The sequence below is a fragment of the Entelurus aequoreus genome, linkage group LG13, assembly GCF_033978785.1.
Source record: "Entelurus aequoreus isolate RoL-2023_Sb linkage group LG13, RoL_Eaeq_v1.1, whole genome shotgun sequence".
In the NCBI taxonomy this organism is placed as follows: Eukaryota; Metazoa; Chordata; class Actinopteri; order Syngnathiformes; family Syngnathidae; genus Entelurus; species Entelurus aequoreus.
This window is the reverse complement of record NC_084743.1, coordinates 42,374,315-42,392,070: the sequence shown is the minus strand read 5'-3', so window position 1 is coordinate 42,392,070 and position 17,756 is coordinate 42,374,315. Positions and strand designations below refer to the sequence as shown.

The 17,756-nt window shown below is 38.2% G+C and overlaps 1 protein-coding gene across 1 annotated transcript in view; it reads left to right on the top strand.

Moving 5' to 3' along the window:
* Positions 1 to 7,506: 7,506 nt before the first annotated feature.
* The window catches only part of adamts8a (ADAM metallopeptidase with thrombospondin type 1 motif, 8a), a 39,171-nt gene continuing 28,921 nt past the window's right edge, over positions 7,507 to 17,756 (top strand). The window contains exon 1 of the mRNA XM_062067882.1: positions 7,507 to 8,423. Coding sequence (XP_061923866.1) covers positions 7,704 to 8,423 — 720 coding nt within the window. The 5' untranslated portion in view covers positions 7,507 to 7,703. The remainder of the gene's footprint in view (positions 8,424 to 17,756) is intronic.

The following is a 17,756-nucleotide window of genomic DNA, read 5'->3' as shown; positions in this document are numbered from 1 at the left end:
CAAGAAGAAAGGTGTTTCTCACACATATAAAGAGGCAGATGTCACATTAATTAATGCAGTAGGGTCAGCACAGTGAGACAAAAGTCCAAATTTTGACATAGCATAAAACAAACATCAGGTATTTTTATGTAATACACACGTTACATAATTATAACAATAATAAAACATGGTTTTAATACAATATATTTACAAGACATAATTTGCAATGTTACTTAGAAAGATTGAAAAAAATGAAAAAATACTCAACGTTGAGTAACACATTTTCAAATTTTATTTATCGTTAAAAACGAGATTGATTACCAGACATTAAAAACTTTGTGATTCTGCTCATTTCCTTGAGAAGCAGCTACCATGATAAATTTTAGCATGCTTAAATAATAACAAGGATACCAGACACAGGAACATTTTAAAAATAGAAGTTTGTTAAAGATTTCAGTGTGTGTATATAAGTACTTTTGGAGAACATTCAACAATACAGTGATAATAATGATAACCGTTATAATTTTGGGCACAATAAATGTGATATAAAATGTTCATATCGTAACATCCCTTGTAAGGTCAAGCTATGCTAGCCCTGGTGCTAAGCTATCTTGAATGTAATGTTGTGAAACAAGAACATGACAAATGCTTTGTACATTTAAACAGAAGACAAATAAAACAGCAGAGCGTAACCAGTAGGGGTGTGGGGAAAAAATCGATTTGAATTCAAATCGCGATTCTCACATTGTGCGATTCAGAATCGATTCTCTTTTTTTTTAAATCGATTTTTTATTTTTTTATTTTTATATTTTTTAATTTTTTTATTTATTTTTTTTAATTAATCAATCCAACAAAACAATACACAGCAATACCATAACAATGCAATCCAATTCCAAAACCAAACCTGACCCAGCAACACTCAGAACTGCAATAAACAGAGCAATTGAGAGGAGACACAAACACGACACAGAACAAACCAAAAGTAGTGAAACAAAAATGAATATTATCAACAACAGTATCAATATTAGTTACAATTTCAACATAGCAGTGATTAAAAATCCCTCATTGACATTATCATTAGACATTTATATAAAAATTTTAAAAAAGAACAATAGTGTCACAGTGGCTTACACTTGCATCGCATCTCATAAGCTTGACAACACACTGTGTCCAATATTTTCACAAAGATAAAATAAGTCATATTTTTGGTTCATTTAATAGTTAAAACAAATTTACATTATTGCAATCAGTTGATAAAACATTGTGCTTTACAATTATAAAAGATTTTTACAAAAATCTACTAGTCTGCTTGCATGTCAGCAGACTGGGGTAGATCCTGCTGAAATCCTATGTATTGAATGAATAGAGAATCGTTTTGAATCGGGAAAAAAATCGTTTTTGAATTGAGAATCGTGTTGAATTGAAAAAAAATTGATTTTGATTCGAATCGTGACCCCAAGAATCGATATTGAATCGAATCGTGGGACACCCAAAGATTCACAGCCCTAGTAACCAGCTAAGAAGAAGAAATTAGCAAGGTGATTAATAAGTCAGGAGAGACAATAATAACGACACGTCTTTGAGCCGCATGTTTATGACGACTGTGTCTAAAGGGTCTGAACATTCTGTGATTTTAGAAGTCACAACAAATAAATTATTGAACAATTTATTTCCTATGAATTTCTTTTATTACAAAACATGCATTAACTTAAATTAAAGTTTGATTTAAATAGTATAAAAATAGTTTCACACTGATTAAAAACTGTGAACATTTTTTGTACTGGGGGAACTTAAAATAAGTAGAAATGTTAAGTTCTGTTTACGCTCATTACGTTATTTACGTTTAGTTATTTTGTCACTTAGCAGGCTACTACAGTTCTCATGTATCTATATCTACTGTATGCTGTGCACGCTAACACCCAAAAACCTGAAATGATGCAATACTGCATATATCAGTAGCGAAATGAGGAGCCTTGTAGACATATTAATGTTAGGGCTGTCAAACGATTACAATGTTTAATCGTGATTAATTGCAGTTTGTTCATAGTTAATTTAAAATTAGTCACAGAGACAACTTTTCATCATTTATAATTATACCTTAGACAGAATCATTTGCAAGTTGTTATTTCTGTAACTGGACAATTAAATATTTTTTTAAACATTACGCTTTTTTAAACAGCTCAATGCAAAAAGGACATGAACACACTTCTTAATAACAATTTAAAAAATATGTCTGCATTGCATTGGTGTCTTAACAGATTTAGCATTTTGTAGGATTACAGAATTTGTATTCCTACTGTAGGAGCACTTGCATTCTTTGGAGGAGCTTCCTTTCCATGTTTAGATACCAATTAGGTTTAGGCATTAATAACACCAAATGTGGATTGTTAACATCATAGTTTGACTGTCAAAGCTGTTGGTATTGTAATCAGTGGCATTTCTATCTGAATAAATGCTTCTGATATTTTATACATTACATGTTGTACAAGTTAATGGTCTTCATATTTATGCATGACAATGTTTTAACATCTCTATTTCTGAATAAAATGTAATATTCAAATGCGGAATATTAATCAAAACACGTTATAAAAGAATATACACTTTATTTAAATCTGCCAGAAAACGTTTATGTAGGTAAAAATATCACAGATTACATTACAAAACATCTTTGACAAAGCATGATTGTAACGAAAGAGTGATTTTTCATTTTGTTATGTAGTAGACCGGATGGGACACGTAGCGCTATTTTTCACAAGCCAGAAGTATGTGATTGGTTTGAGAAGAGGTGTCTAGTCATGTTTTGACGAAAGTCTTCGACTAAAAAGTGACTGGACTTCTTGTCTACCGTCTTTTTTTCTGCTGAGCTTCCATCTTACTAAAGCAGTTAGTGTAAAGTAAAAATCTACATTTCATGTTGTTAATGCACTCAACTGTAATGTAAACACGGACGTAAAGCTCCTTCTCTTTTGAGGCAGCAAAGCGTGCCAGCAGGCGCTCGCTCCAATGATGTCTCCCGGCGATCGAAGATAAAATGGTCTTGTTGGGAGAACGCTTTGCCAGGGCTTTGGATCTGACATTTCCATAATGTCCCCTTTTTTTGTGCATTTCTGCTCCCTGTTTTCCAGCTTGAGGCTTAAAAGTAACTGAACGCCATTACGTTTCCACGCACTATGGAATGGATCGAGGGTCAAAAAGGAGTCAGTTTAAAAAATGTGCGTTGTCAAAGGAACTTTTAGTTAACGCGTTATTATTGTGTTAATTTTGACAGCTCTAATATGTTGTGAATGTGTAATGTGATACATTTAGACTAGAGTATATAAAATAATATATAAGGCCTGCTCAGTGGCCTTGTGGTTAGAGTGTCCGCCCTGAGATCGGTAGGTCGTGGGTTCAAACGGGAGCCATTACCTCCCTGCTTGGCACTCAGCATCAAGGGTTGGAATTGGGGGTTAAATCACCAAAATGCTGCTGCTCACTGCTCCCCTCACCTCCCAAGGAACAAGGGGATGGGTCAAATGCAGAGGGTAATTTCACCACACCTAGTGTGTGTGACTATCAGTGGTACTTTAACTTTAACTTATATAAGTTATTAACAATATAATAATAATATACAATATTTTAATTAAAGATGTATAAATGAAGTGAATTACATTTATATAGCGCTTTTTCTCAAGTGACTCAAAGCGCTTTACATTGTGAAACCCAATATCTAAGTTACATTTAAACCGGTGTGGGTGGCACTGGGAGCAGGTGGGTAAAGTGTCTTGCCCAAGGACACAACGGCAGTGACTAGGATGGCGGAAGCGGGGATCAAACCTGCAACCCTCAAGTTGCTGGCACGGCCGCTCTACCAACCGAGCTATACCGTCCCAAATACTATATTTATAATACAATCATAGCCCCTGAATCATAATCGAACCGGGAGGTTCCCAAACATGCCCACCTCTCCTTGGTATCAACACTATTAAGGGGTGGTATGGCGTAGTGGGTAGAGCGGCCGTGCCAGAAACCTGAGGGTTGCAGGTTCGCTCCCCGTCTCTTGACATCCAAATTGCTGCCGTTGTGTCCTTGGGCAGGACACTTCACCCTTTCCCCCGGTGCCGCTCACACTGGTGAATGAATGATGAATGAATGATAGGTGGTGGTCGGAAGGGCTGTAGGCACAAACTGGCAGCCTCGCTTCCATCAGTCTACCCCAGGGCAGCTGTGGCTACAAATGTAGCTTACCACCACCAGGTGTGAATGAATGATGGGTTCCCACTTCTCTGTGAGCGCTTTGAGTATCTTATAATAGAAAGGCGCGATATAAAATATATTTGATTATTATTATTAATATTTGTATCAAGCTACCTCTATTTTAACTAGATCAGTAATTCTCAAACTGTGGTACGCGGGCTTCATCTACTGGTACGCAGGGCCGGCCCGTGGCATAGGCCGTATAGGCAAATGCTAAGGGCGCCGTCCATCAGGGGGCGCCACGCCAGTGCCACAAATGTTGGAGGAAAAAAAAAAAAGTTGGTACTATTATTTCTAAATACATAAAATAATCCCACGTTAATTAAAATGCAAAGTAAAGCCTATTTAATATAAATATTATTTGTTACAACATTACGGCCCCCGTCCCCCGGCACGGTGCGCCCCCTCCCTTCCCGTATCATGACTCTTTTTGGACGTCACCACATAATTAAAAAATCAACACAAGATGTCAAAACGGCCAAAACTGTCAGGTGCCCAGGGAAGACAAAAGAGAAAAGAAGAGGAGAAACGAGAAAAAGACAGAGGTAGCAGGTAGGTAACGTTAGCCTACATGAAATTATTTGTCTGTTACAGAATGTGATAGTAACCTGGCTTTTTAGCATTAAGCTAATGTTACATGATTCGGCAATTGCTAATCAATAAATAGCTAGTTCTGTTTTAACGTCGGGTTAATATTGTGGAGGGGGCTAAATTGTTATGGAAAATAATAATGTAACGTTAGGTAATTACAGTACTCCCTGGTGTACAGTAATTTGTAAGTCATTCTAGTTAATGCAATATTAAAAAGCTCAAATAGAAAACTCTGTAGGATCCCCTTTTTTTGTAATATAGTTGTTAAAGTCATACTTGTTTGATATCTTGTTTCGTGCAGTGCCTTATTTATATTGTATTTTTAATTTATTTTATGCAACTTGTTGAAACGTTTTATTTTGTGTTTATGTATGTAAAAATATTGTATTTCATATATTCATTTTTTATTTTTTGTATTTATTTATTCATCCATATTTTTTTTAATCTTGTTAACTATTCTGATTGTTAATTTGCTTTCTTTAAGTAAAAAAAAAGGTCAAAGACAAAGCTATTCGGTTTCTTAATTGTGAGTATATACACTTCACTGCCGATGTTGGGGGGGCACCACCTAAAATCTTGCCTAGGGCGCCAGATTGGTTAGGGCCGGGCCTGCTGGTACGCCAAAGAATCACTTGATTAGAGTGCAGGGTTTTATTTTCCTATATTCAAACACAGTGTTATTGTTAAAACGGTGTGTAATGTTACAGTGGCCAAAAATATTAAGTATATTTGATAAATAAAACCCCTGCCTTGTTTTAATGAATATGTATGCATAATACGCTACTGTATGTTAATGTTGGTCCTTATGGTGGTACTTGGAGAGTTCAGTATTTTCCGAAGTAATACTAATTGGTAAAAAAAACAAAAAACTTTGAGAACCACTAAACTAGGTTGTCATTAAAGTTTGAAAACAACGTAAGGGTCAATGTGAGCACACACGTCCTCTGGCAGAGTTCATCAGCCAAAGAAACAGCTGTGAGAGTGTCACTCGAGGCTCTGTCAGAGGTGACTGTTATATTCCTCTGTGCAGGAGCACTTTCAGGAAGTTGGCCTGGTCAGTAAGGAGTGCAAATGTGTGGTAGGTTAAACTGGTCACAACTTACAAGGCCTTCACAAAAAATTTGAAAATGTGGCTTATCAACGCCTACAGCTGCCAGCACTAAAAGATGAGCCTGTTTTGATGCTATGATAAATGTTATTTTGTGATGTTGTATTTTATGGTTGGTAACACTTTAGTATCGGGAACATATTCTACAAACCCCGTTTCCATATGAGTTGGGAAATTTTGTTAGATGTAAATATAAACGGAATACAATGATTTGCAAATCATTTTCAACCCATTTTCCGTTGAATATGCTACAAAGACAACATATTTGATGTTCAAACTGATAAACATTTCTTTTTTTGCGAATAATCATTAACTTTACAATTTGATACCAGCAACACGTGACAAAGAAGTTGGGAAAGGTGGCAATAAATACTGATAAAGTTGAGGAATGCTCATCAAACACTTATTTGGAACATCCCACAGGTGAAATTCTAAGTTAATTATTATTTGCAAAAAAAAAATAAAGTTTATGAGTTTGAACATCAAATATCTTGTCTTTGTAGTGCATTCAATTGAATATGGGTTGAAAAGGATTTGCAAATCATTGTATTCCGTTTATATTTACATCTAACACAATTTCCCAACTCATATGGGAACGGGGTTTGTAAGTAACAAAGACTTAATTTAGAGTTATTTGGACACTGAGATAGGCTCCAGCGACCCCCCGCGACCCCAAAAGGGACAAGTGGTAGAAAATGGATGGATGGATGGATGGACACTAGGGGAACATATAAGGGTTAGGGTTAGGGTTAGGGTTAGGGTTAGGGTTACTAATAAGCAATAATTCTGAGGTTATTGAGGGAAGACTCTTAGTTAATGGCTTACTGGTTGTTTAATACGGCCATGCAGAATAAGGAATTAATAAGTACTTAATAATGACTAATTAAGAGCCAATATGTTACTAATTTACATCTGAATTAATGGTGAATATGTTCCTCACACTAAAGTGTTAGCATATTTTTTATTATATCGTATATGTATTGTGTGCTTTTTATCTTGTACTGTCTTTTTTTTTTTTTTTTTTCTTTGAAATTGTAATTTGTACTGCCTTATTTACATCATGGCCAGGGGACTACAGATGAAAACTAGCCTTCTGGCTAATTCTGTCTTTTTTAACCATGTGTAGTCATGTGTTTTATGAAATTGCATTGTCCCCTTTGAAATAAACTAATCTTAATCTTAATCTTACGTGTCTTTCTTAGGCAGCAATAAATTCGATAGGCATTGGTGGGGCACTGGGCCAAGGGGTCGGGGGTGGCCGTCACTCAAACAAACAAGTGTGTGAAATAACTCGAGCAGGACTTGCAGCTATGCATGGTGCAGACGTCCTGCACGCCATCCAGCCTGCTGGGTTAATAATAGGAGAGGGCTTGTCGACATGCTCCACAAGGGTATGGTGTGGCTCATTCTCATTGGGTCCATTTTATCCTCCACTTTCTCCAGTGTAAGTGGGAGGAGGATTTCCAGCAAGCGATGTTATTTAAAAAAAAAAAAAAAAAAAAACACCCCCCTCCCCTCCAAGCCTCCAGTCTGAAGAGGAGCCGCAAGTATAAATACCGCAGTGTCCAGACTGCAGTGAGTGGCACAACAAGGGCCGACAAACACACGCGCGCGCACGCGCACTCACTCACGCGCTCTTTCTCTCTCTCTCTCACACACACACGCATGCGCACACACAAACACATCACATTAAACACAACACTTTAACTCAAAACTATGTGAGAACGTTTCCGCTGGACGTTTCTTTGACTACTAAAAGGAGACCAAAGAACATTTTTAATTGGAGAAGATGCGTTCTGGTCTTTGTTTGCTGCTCCTGTGCGGCTTCCACCCGGCGCTCGCCGCCTGGTCGGAATCCGAGGATGTCGTGCCTGTTCGGATACTCGGAAGACGCAGCGGTCGCTTCTGGAAACGGAGCGAGCACCAGGCGAGAGTCGTCCTCAACGCCTTCGGCAAAGACTTGACGCTGAATCTCATCCCCGACACCAGTTTCATGGCGCCTTACTTCACAATTAAACGCCTACAAGCCAAATATTTGGGCGCGTTACGCTCAGGTGCGCAATTGCCGGGCAAAGATATTCGCTATTTAATCAACCAGACGGAGGAAAGCGAAGGACAACTGAGAAGTTGTTTTTATTCGGGGAGCGTAGATGAAGATCGAGACTCGGTTGTGGCTCTGAGTCTGTGCTCCGGGGTCTACGGCTCCTTCGTGACGGAAGGGAACGAGTACATAATCGAACCCAAGTTTCCAGGCGGCGTCGGGGCTCAGTCCACTGCCGAACAGCTGCACGTCATCAAGAGGAGGACATTGTCCCAAAGTCGTCCTTTACTCTTCGACCACGCGGGCGGACAAGAGAACCGCAAGTTGGGTTTTAGTTTTACGCACCGCAGCACCAGCGACGCACGGAGGAAATATCGGCGCAGACGCTTCGTGTCCGCGCCGCGGTTCATAGAAACTTTGGCCGTGGCGGATTCCAGCATGACGCAATTCTACGGGGACGAAATCAAGGTCAGACACTCTCTGCTCTTTGCACATTTTGGTTAACGTTCACTACTTCATCCTATCAAAAATAACTTATTTAATGGGAAGAGATGGTTAAAAAAAAATGGGGGATTTTGGTATTCAGGCTGTTAAATAAAAGTCGCTAGGAAGTCAGGCTGGAGAAATGTGAAAAATGCTGAAAGACATTTCTTGTGACTTGGTCACGATTTGGCAGCATGCATGGGAGATGCTTCCTATGAGTCATAACTCGCATATTTAATGTGCATTCCTTGTGACAAACCATGTTTGGTTTCATAGAATCATCAAATCTGTTTTATTGTAACCCTTGAAAACACGTTAAATGTCTTAAAATACACTTTTATTCTCCAATTTTACTTTTTTGTGCTATTTTTGTTATCTTGTTTGTATTGGGTTTTTTTTCATACTGAATGTTCTGGGAGGAAAAAAGTGTTGCTTCATTAAAACATTATTTTACCAAGCCAAGTGGTTTCTGAAGTGGTATAGAATAGATAGATAGAATAGAAAGTACTTTATTGATCCCTGGGGGAAATTCAGCACCACAGTTCGCTCACAATAGACAAGAATAATAATAAATAATATAATATATATAACATAATATATATATATAATATATCAATAATATACATATATTCTACATATACTACATATACTGTACATTTAAGTGCAGTCAAGGAACATATGCATTATACAGTCTGATGGCTGTCGGAATGAAGGACCTCCTGTGTCGTTCCGTGTTGCATTTTGGGAGTCTGAGCCTTCCACTGAACGAGCTCCTTCTCTCTGCAAGGTCCGAGTGTAGTGGGTGGGAGGTGTTGTTCATAATGGCTAGGAGTTTTGCTAGACTTCTCCTCTCTGACACCACCGCCAGAGAGTCTAGCTCCACTCCCACCACGTTACTGGCCTTCTCTACCAACTTGTCCAGTCTGTTTGCGTCCCTCGCTCTCAGCCCGCTGCCCCAGCAGGCCACGGCGTACAAGAAGGCGCCCGCCACCACCGACTCGTAGAACATCTTCAACATCTTTGTGCAGATGTTGAAGGATCCTAGCCTCCTGAGGAAGTAGAGGCGGCTCTGTCCCTTCTTGTAGATTGCCTCAGCGTGTTTTGACCCATTCAGCTTGTTGTCCATGTGTACACCGAGGTATTTATAATCCTCAACCATGTCCACATCGACCCCCCTGATGGAAACAGGGGTCGCCGGAGTACTCCTCCTCCTTCCCAGGTCCACCACCAGCTCCTTGGTCTTCGTCACATTAAGCTGGAGGCGGTTCTTTCCACACCATGTGACAAAGTCCTCCACCAGTGCCCTGTATTCCTCATCATCACCATCCTCAATACACCCCACTATCGCAGAGTCATCAGAAAACTTATGAAGGTGGCAGAACTCTGAGTGATAATGGAAATCGGTGGTGTAGATGGTGAAGAGGAAGGGGTAGAGGACTGTGCCCTGCGGGGCCCCGGTGTTGCTGACCAGCCTGTCAGACACACAGTCCTGCAGTCGCACGTACTGTGGTCTGTCAGTCAGGTAATCAACAACCCAGGACACCTCCACCTGCATTGTCTCCAACTTCACACCCAGTAGTCCAGATGGAAAAAAGTTTGAGACTGTGTGGTGACAGAATGAATGTCAACAATAAGTATTTTTGACAAGCTCATATGTGAATAATAATGAAAACTACAAAACCACTTGTTCCAGGATCTATTTCGGATATTTTTTGTAAATTTTATGGAAATCCGTCTATTTCCAGCAGGCACAAGACATTGATACAACTTTGATTATACATATACGTCTTTAAAACTGACTTCGAAACAACGTTGCAAAATAGTTGTATCTGTAAATTGAAACAATGTTGATGTCTAATGTTGGATGCATGTTGTTGGTTTGGAAATGACCATATTCCAAAGGTCAAATCGACATTAAACTCTGACATTAAATAAACGTAAAAAAACAAAGTTGTTTTAATGTTGTATTTGTGTTGCAGAATATTGGTCGGGGAATGACCAATATTCAATGGGCAAATCAACGTCAGAACCAGACATTGATTAAACATTGTCTAAAAAGTGTGTTGTTCCAACGTTAAGTTGCTTAACTCAACAAGTTCACAACATTGTTTTAAAGGCCTACTGAAACCCACTACTACCAACCACGCAGTCTGATAGTTTATATATCAATGATGAAATCTTAACATTGCAACACATGCCAATACGGCCGGGTTAACTTACAAAGTGCAATTTTAAAATTCCCGCCACACTTCCGGTTGAAAAACTCCTTTGGATATGATTTATGCGCGTGACGTCACAAAAGCAATGGAAGTGGTTGGACCCCATCGGACCCGATAGAAAAGCCTCTTGCTTTCTTCGACAAAATTCCACAGTATTCTGGACATCTGTGTTGGTGAATCTTTTGCAATTTGTTTAATGAACAATGGAGACTGCAAAGAAGAACGTTGTAGGTGGGATCGATCGGTGTCTTAGCGGCTAAGTACAATACTGTAATATCTGTGATATTTGCATTAGTGTACTGTGTCTTTAAGGGTTTGGGGAACGCGCATGCGCGAGTGAGTTGGCGGAGAACTTTAGTGTGTGTGAGCGTGACTTTTGGCTAACAGCAGCTCGTGTATGTGTGTGCGTTACTTTTTGAACTACAACCAGTTACCGCTTGTTAATAAAGCGATTGAGCAATTTGTTTAATGGACAATGGAGACTGCAAATAAGAAAGTTGTAGGTGCGATCGGTGGAGCGGCGGACTACAGCAACACCAACACCAGGAGGTTGTGTTGTGTTTTGAGCAGGATAACAGACGCACTACGGTGAGTCTAGCTTTGGATTCCAAACATTTGATCGCTTGCCCGTACGTGTGTGTCGATATGTGCATGTGACGTACGTAACTTTGGGGAAATATATGTTTCTTGCCGACTCTGATGGCGGCCGGGGTGTCGTCAAAAGCGTACAACGCCCGCCGCCGCATCTAAGTTAGCTACGCAGCTAGGTTAGCTTCTGTTTTTTTAGCTTCGCCAAGCGGAATATTATTAATCGTGTATTTACATGTTCATGGTTTAATAGTATTATTGATCTTCTGTCTATCCATCCAGTCAGGGTTTTTTTTTAATTTAGTTTCTATCTGCATTTGAGACTGCTATGCTATCGCGTTGGCTACGCAGCTAGGTTAGCTTCTGTTTTTTTAGCTTCGCCAAGCGGAATATTATTAATCGTGTATTTACATGTTCATGGTTTAATAGTATTATTGATCTTCTGTCTATCCATCCAGTCAGGTTTTTTTTTAATTGAGTTTCTATCTGCATTTGAGACTGCTCTGCTATCGCGTTGGCTACGCAGCTAGGTTAGCTTCTGTTTTTTTAGCTTCGCCATGCGGAATATTATTAATCGTGTATTTACATGTTCATGGTTTAATAGTATTATTGATCTTCTGTCTATCCATCCAGTCAGGGTTTTTTTTAATTTAGTTTCTATCTGCATTTGAGACTGACGCTATCGCGTTGGCTACGCAGCTGGGTTAGCTTCTGTTTTTTTAGCTTCGCCAAGGGGAATATTATTAATCGTGTATTTACATGTTCATGGTTTAATAGTATTATTGATCTTCTGTCTATCCATCCAGTCAGGTTTTTTATTTATTTAGTTTCTATCTGCATTTGAGACTGCTGCTATCACGTTGGCTACGTAGCTAGGTTAGCTTCTATTTTTTTAGCTTCGCAAAGCTGAATTATTAATCGTGTATTTACATGTTCAGTCACTGTGAATGTCCATTTCGTGTTCTCGACTCTCATTTTCAAGAGGATATAGTATCTGAGATGGTTTAAAATACAAATCTGTGATACACAATAGAAAAAGGAGAGAGTGTGGAATCCAATGAGCCAGCTTGTACCTAAGTTACGGTCAGAGCGAAAAAAGATACGTCCATCACTGCCTCTCAAGTCCTTCAGTGTAACGTTGCTCATCTACGAATCTTTCATCCTCGCTCAAATTAATGGGGTAATCGTCACTTTCTCGGTCCGAATCTCTCTCGCTCCATTGTAAACAACGGGGAATTGTGAGCAGCACTACCGGTTGTGACGTCACGCTACTTCCGGTACAGGCAAGGCTTTTTTTTATCAGCGAGCAAAAGTTGCGAACTTTATCGTCGATTTTCTCTACTAAATCCTTTCAGCAAAAATATGGCAATATCGCGAAATGATCAAGTATGACACATAGAATGGATCTGCTATTCCCGTTTAAATAAAAAAATTTCATTTCAGTAGGCCTTTAATGTGTTGTGCCTGCAGGGTCAGCAACATAAGTGCTGGACAGATTTAGATAACATTTTCAGAAAACGTCTGAAATCGGTCCTGGAACAAGTGCTTTAGTATTTGTGTTTTATTATTAGTATATTAGTTTGTCAAAATACTTATTGTTGACATTCATTCTGTCACCAAACAGTATAAACCAGTGGTTCTCAAACTTGTTTCATAAAGTACCAATACAGAAAACACGCTCTCCACCCAGCAGGCAAAAGATACTGAAACAACATTGAGAACTTTTTGAATTAGGTCCTGATGTTGAGCTACTCAAACGTAACGATAAAACAACATGCTCTTTGACGACTTTTATTTAAAGACCTACTGAAATGATTTTTTTTTATCTAAACGGGGATAGCAGATCTATTCTATGTGTCATACTTGATCATTTCGCGATATTGCCATATTTTTGCTGAAAGGATTTAGTATAGAACAACGACGATAAAGATCGCAACTTTTGGTATCTGATAAAAAAAGGCTTACCCCTACCGGAAGTAGCGTGACGTAGTCAATTGAACATATACGCAAAGTTCCCTATTGTTTACAATGATGGCCGCATGAAGTGAGAGAGATTCAGACCGAGAAAGCGACGATTTCCCCATTAATTTGAGCGAGGATGAGGAAAGATTTGTGGATGAGTAAAGTGCAAGTGAAGGACTAGTGGGGAGTGGAAGCGATTCAGATAGGGAAGATGCTGTGAGAGCCGGGGGTGACCTGATATTCAGCTGGAAATTACTAAAACAGTAAATAAACACAAGACATATATATACTCTATTAGCCACAACACAACCAGGCTTATATTTAATATGCCACAAATTAATCCCACATAAAAACACCTAGGTGTTTGTTATGCTAGCTCCTAGCTACTAGCTACTAGCTCGAGCTAGTTATAGCTCGAGCGGGTAATATGGACGGGATCCCGTATATATAACCAGCCAATACAATTCAAACACCTGCACAACACACACACTCACTCAGCCCAAAGAACCGTTCACCTAACCCAGGGTTCATAAAGCTTATATATTTAACCAAAGTTACGTACATGACACGCGCGTACGGGCAAGCAATCAAATGTTTGGAACCGCGCGGGTGGGACCTGATATTCAGCTGGGAATGACTACAACAGTAAATAAACACAAGACATATATATACTCTATTAGCCACAACACAACCAGGCTTATATTTAATATGCCACAAATTAATCCCGCATAACAAACACCTAAGTGTTTGTTATGCTAGCTCCTAGCTACTAGCTACTAGCTCGAGCTAGTTATAGCAAGCGATCAAGTGTTTGGAAGCGTACTCACGGTATCGCGTCTGCGTCTGTTAACAAAGTCAAAGTCTTCCTGGTAAGAGTCTGTTGTCCGAGTTCTTCGATCTTGACTGCATCTTTCGGGAATGTAAACAATGAAACACCGACTGTGTTGTGTTGCTGACTTCCCTCGCAAAATACTCCACTTTGCACCGACTTTCTTCTTTGCTTGCTCAGCTTCTTTCTCCATAATGCAATGAACAAATTGCAACAGATTCACCAACACAGATGTCCAGAATACTGTGGAATAATGAGATGAAAACAGCTATTTCGTATTGGCTTCAACGGGGAAGCCATACCTGTGTCCTACTGGCTACGTCACGCGCATACGTCATCCTCAAAGGCGTTTTGAACCGAAAGTTCTCCGGGAAATTTCAAATTGCACTTTATAAGTTATTGACATGTGTTGCAATGTTAAGATTTCATCATTGATATATAAACTATCAGACTGCGTGGTCGGTAGTAGTGGGTTTCAGTAGGCCTTTAATGTCAGGTTTTGACTTTGATTTGACCATTGAATTTTGGTCATTTGCCAACCAACAACGTGGATCCAATGTTAGACATCAACATTGTCTCAGTGTTGAAATACAACTATTATGCAACATTGTTACGAAGTGTAGCCCTGTGATGAGGTGGCGACTTGTCCAGGGTGTACCCCGCCTTCCGCCCGAATGTAGCTGAGATAGGCTCCAGCACCCCCCGCAACCCCAAAAGGGACAAGCGGTAGAAAATGGATGGGATGGATGTTACGAAGTTAGTTTTAAAGGACATGTATGTATAATCAACGTTGTATCAATGTCTTGTGCCTGCTGGAAAGGACGGATTTCGATACAATTAAAAAAAAATGTCCGAAATACCGTATTTTTCGGACTATAAGTCGCAGTTGTTTTCATAGTTTGGCCGGGGGTGCGACTTATACTCAGGAGCGACTTATGTGAAATTATTAACACATTACCGTAAAATATCAAATAATATTATTTAGCTCCTTCACGTAAGAGACTAGGCGTATACGATTTCATCAGATTTAGCGATTAGGAGTGACAGATTGTTTGGTAAACGTATAGCATGTTCTATATGTTACAGTTATTTGAATGACTCTTACCATAATATGTTACGTTAACATACCAGGCACGTTCTCAGTTGGTTATTTATGCGTCATATAACGTACACTTATTCAGCCTGTTGTTCACTATTCTTTATTTATTTTAAATTGCCTTTCAAATGTCTATTCTTGGTGTTGGGTTTTATCAAATACATTTCCCCCAAAAATGTGACTTACACTCCAGTGCGACTTATATATGTTTTTTTCCTTCTTTATTATGCATTTTCGGCCAGTGCGACTTATACTCCGGAGCGACTTATACTCCGAAAAATACGGTAGATCCTGGAACAAGTGGTTTTGTAGTTTTCATTATTATTAATTTATGAGCTTGTCAAAATACTCTCACCACACAGTATAGACCGGTGGTTCTCAAACTTTTTTCACCAAGTACCACTTCAGAAAACACTTGGCTCTCCAAGTAACACCATAATGACCAACATTTAAATACAATAACATAGTAGGCCTAAGTATTCGTTAAAAACAAGGTAGAGGTTTTATTTAACAAGCATATTTAATAGTTTTGGCCACTGTAACATTACAGTTTGACCTGTAACACTGTGTTTGAATATAGGAAAATAGAATAGATTATGAAAAATTAAAACTGTACTTTAATCAATTAATTATTTGGCGTACCACTCCATAGAGCCTGCGTACCACTAGAGAATCACTGGTAGAGACAAACAACTCACCGTGCATTTTTGGTTAATCAAGGTTTGTACCGTTTTTTGTTTTGGTTTGTTTCTGGTATCTAAAAAATGCTAAATAACCACAATAATAATAACTACAATTTATCAGCATATTTTACCTTAATTGCTAATCTACTTTACTGTTACACTTTTTATCCCTTTTTTTAATTTACTAAAAAGGTAACCAGTGAACAATTGATAAGTACAGTATTTAAGCATTTAACTTTATTTTTCCCCAGTATGATACGGTAAACAACATTTTCTGTAACCTTACAACGAATGACTGTAAAATTAAAATATCCTATTGTTGCACAGCAATTAACTGTTACTTTACAGTAACACACTGTAATCATAGTCCTCTAAAATATCACAACAAATTACTGTAAAATCAAACTGATTTGTCTTCAAAGGGTTTCCGTAGACTGCTTTACACACTCTTGTACAATCAATAGCGGTATGTTGTTGAACAGAGAAAGGAATTAACTATGAAAATAGATTTGTGAAGTTACAGCAGCTGTCATTTTATTGTAATGAACTATATAATTACTTTTCTAAAGTTACAGTATATAGTTGTAACTTAATAGGAATTAACAGTAAAATCACAACTCTGCAGTAAATCTTTTTCACAGTAAATTATTGTAAATGTTACTGTGGAAGTAATGCAATTATTAGCCAGTAATATTGCTGCGAATTTTCGATGGCAATTATTACTGTTTAAATTAAACATTTTTACTGTTTAAAAATTAAATTAGGCTTGCAACGATTAATTGATTGAATCAATTAATTTGATTAGAAAAAAAAGCTTTAATTTATGTTCTGTTGCTTTGTTTAATTGTTTAATGAGTGAAACTTAAAATACAGTAATTGTTAAAATACGGACTGCCTGGAGTGCCCGGAACTTTAATTAATTTAACTAATTGGACACAGTTTTCTGCACGGCCGCTACCATAGAACACACATAAGAGCTGTGGTGAACAGTGTAGATTCTAATTGTATTTTATTTTTTTCATAAATGCACACATGTAGAAGGTGCAATTTCAATGTTGATGATGTGTATTTGTTAGAAAAAAAACCAGATTGAAGGTTATGGCAAGAAAATGTATTTAGTTTTTTTTCAACTATTTTACCTAATATACACACATAGGCTATAAAGTGTGTTTTATGACTCGATTAAAGGTGTTGTTTGCAATTAAAGGTGCTGTTTGCAATTTGCTCACATGTAAATTTTTAGTAGCAAAAAATATATTACCAGAACACCATTGGCTAGCTTATGTTACCAGGTTTGCCAGAACACATTTGTTTTAAAACGGTCTATATATTTCACAATTACTAAGCTGATGTAATAAAACATTTTTCTGATGTGGAAAAAATAATTGCTGTTTATGGCTGTCACTCACCCCGTCTTGTTAACAGGGAGCACGTGCACACATACATAAACAGTCCAAGAGAAACAACAAACAATTTGCAGTCATGTTGTCTTTGTGATAGAATATACATTCAATGACATCTAACACAAACTATCCAAATTGCTATCAATAGCTAACAACAACCAAAGTGAAGGCGCGTGCACATCATTATGTCCTAGAAGATGTAAGAAGGCGGGATATAACGCTTAAAATATATTGGAAAGTTAGTGCCCTTTAGGCATGTGTAAATGTTGCAAACAGCCCCTTTAATCAAACAAACTAATCTATAGATTACTCGATTACTATAATAATCGATAGCTGCAGCCCGACAGTAATTGCTGAGATAAGGGGAAAGGCTATTGGAAATAAAGATGTGCTTCTTTCTACTCCTTTCAGGCATGTTCATTTAGTGTAAACACGTGATGTTCTTCAGTGTATATGTTTCAAGCATACTCAAAATTCACTAAACCACACCACAGTTAATATATACCGTATATATAGAAATAGAGACTATGTATGAATA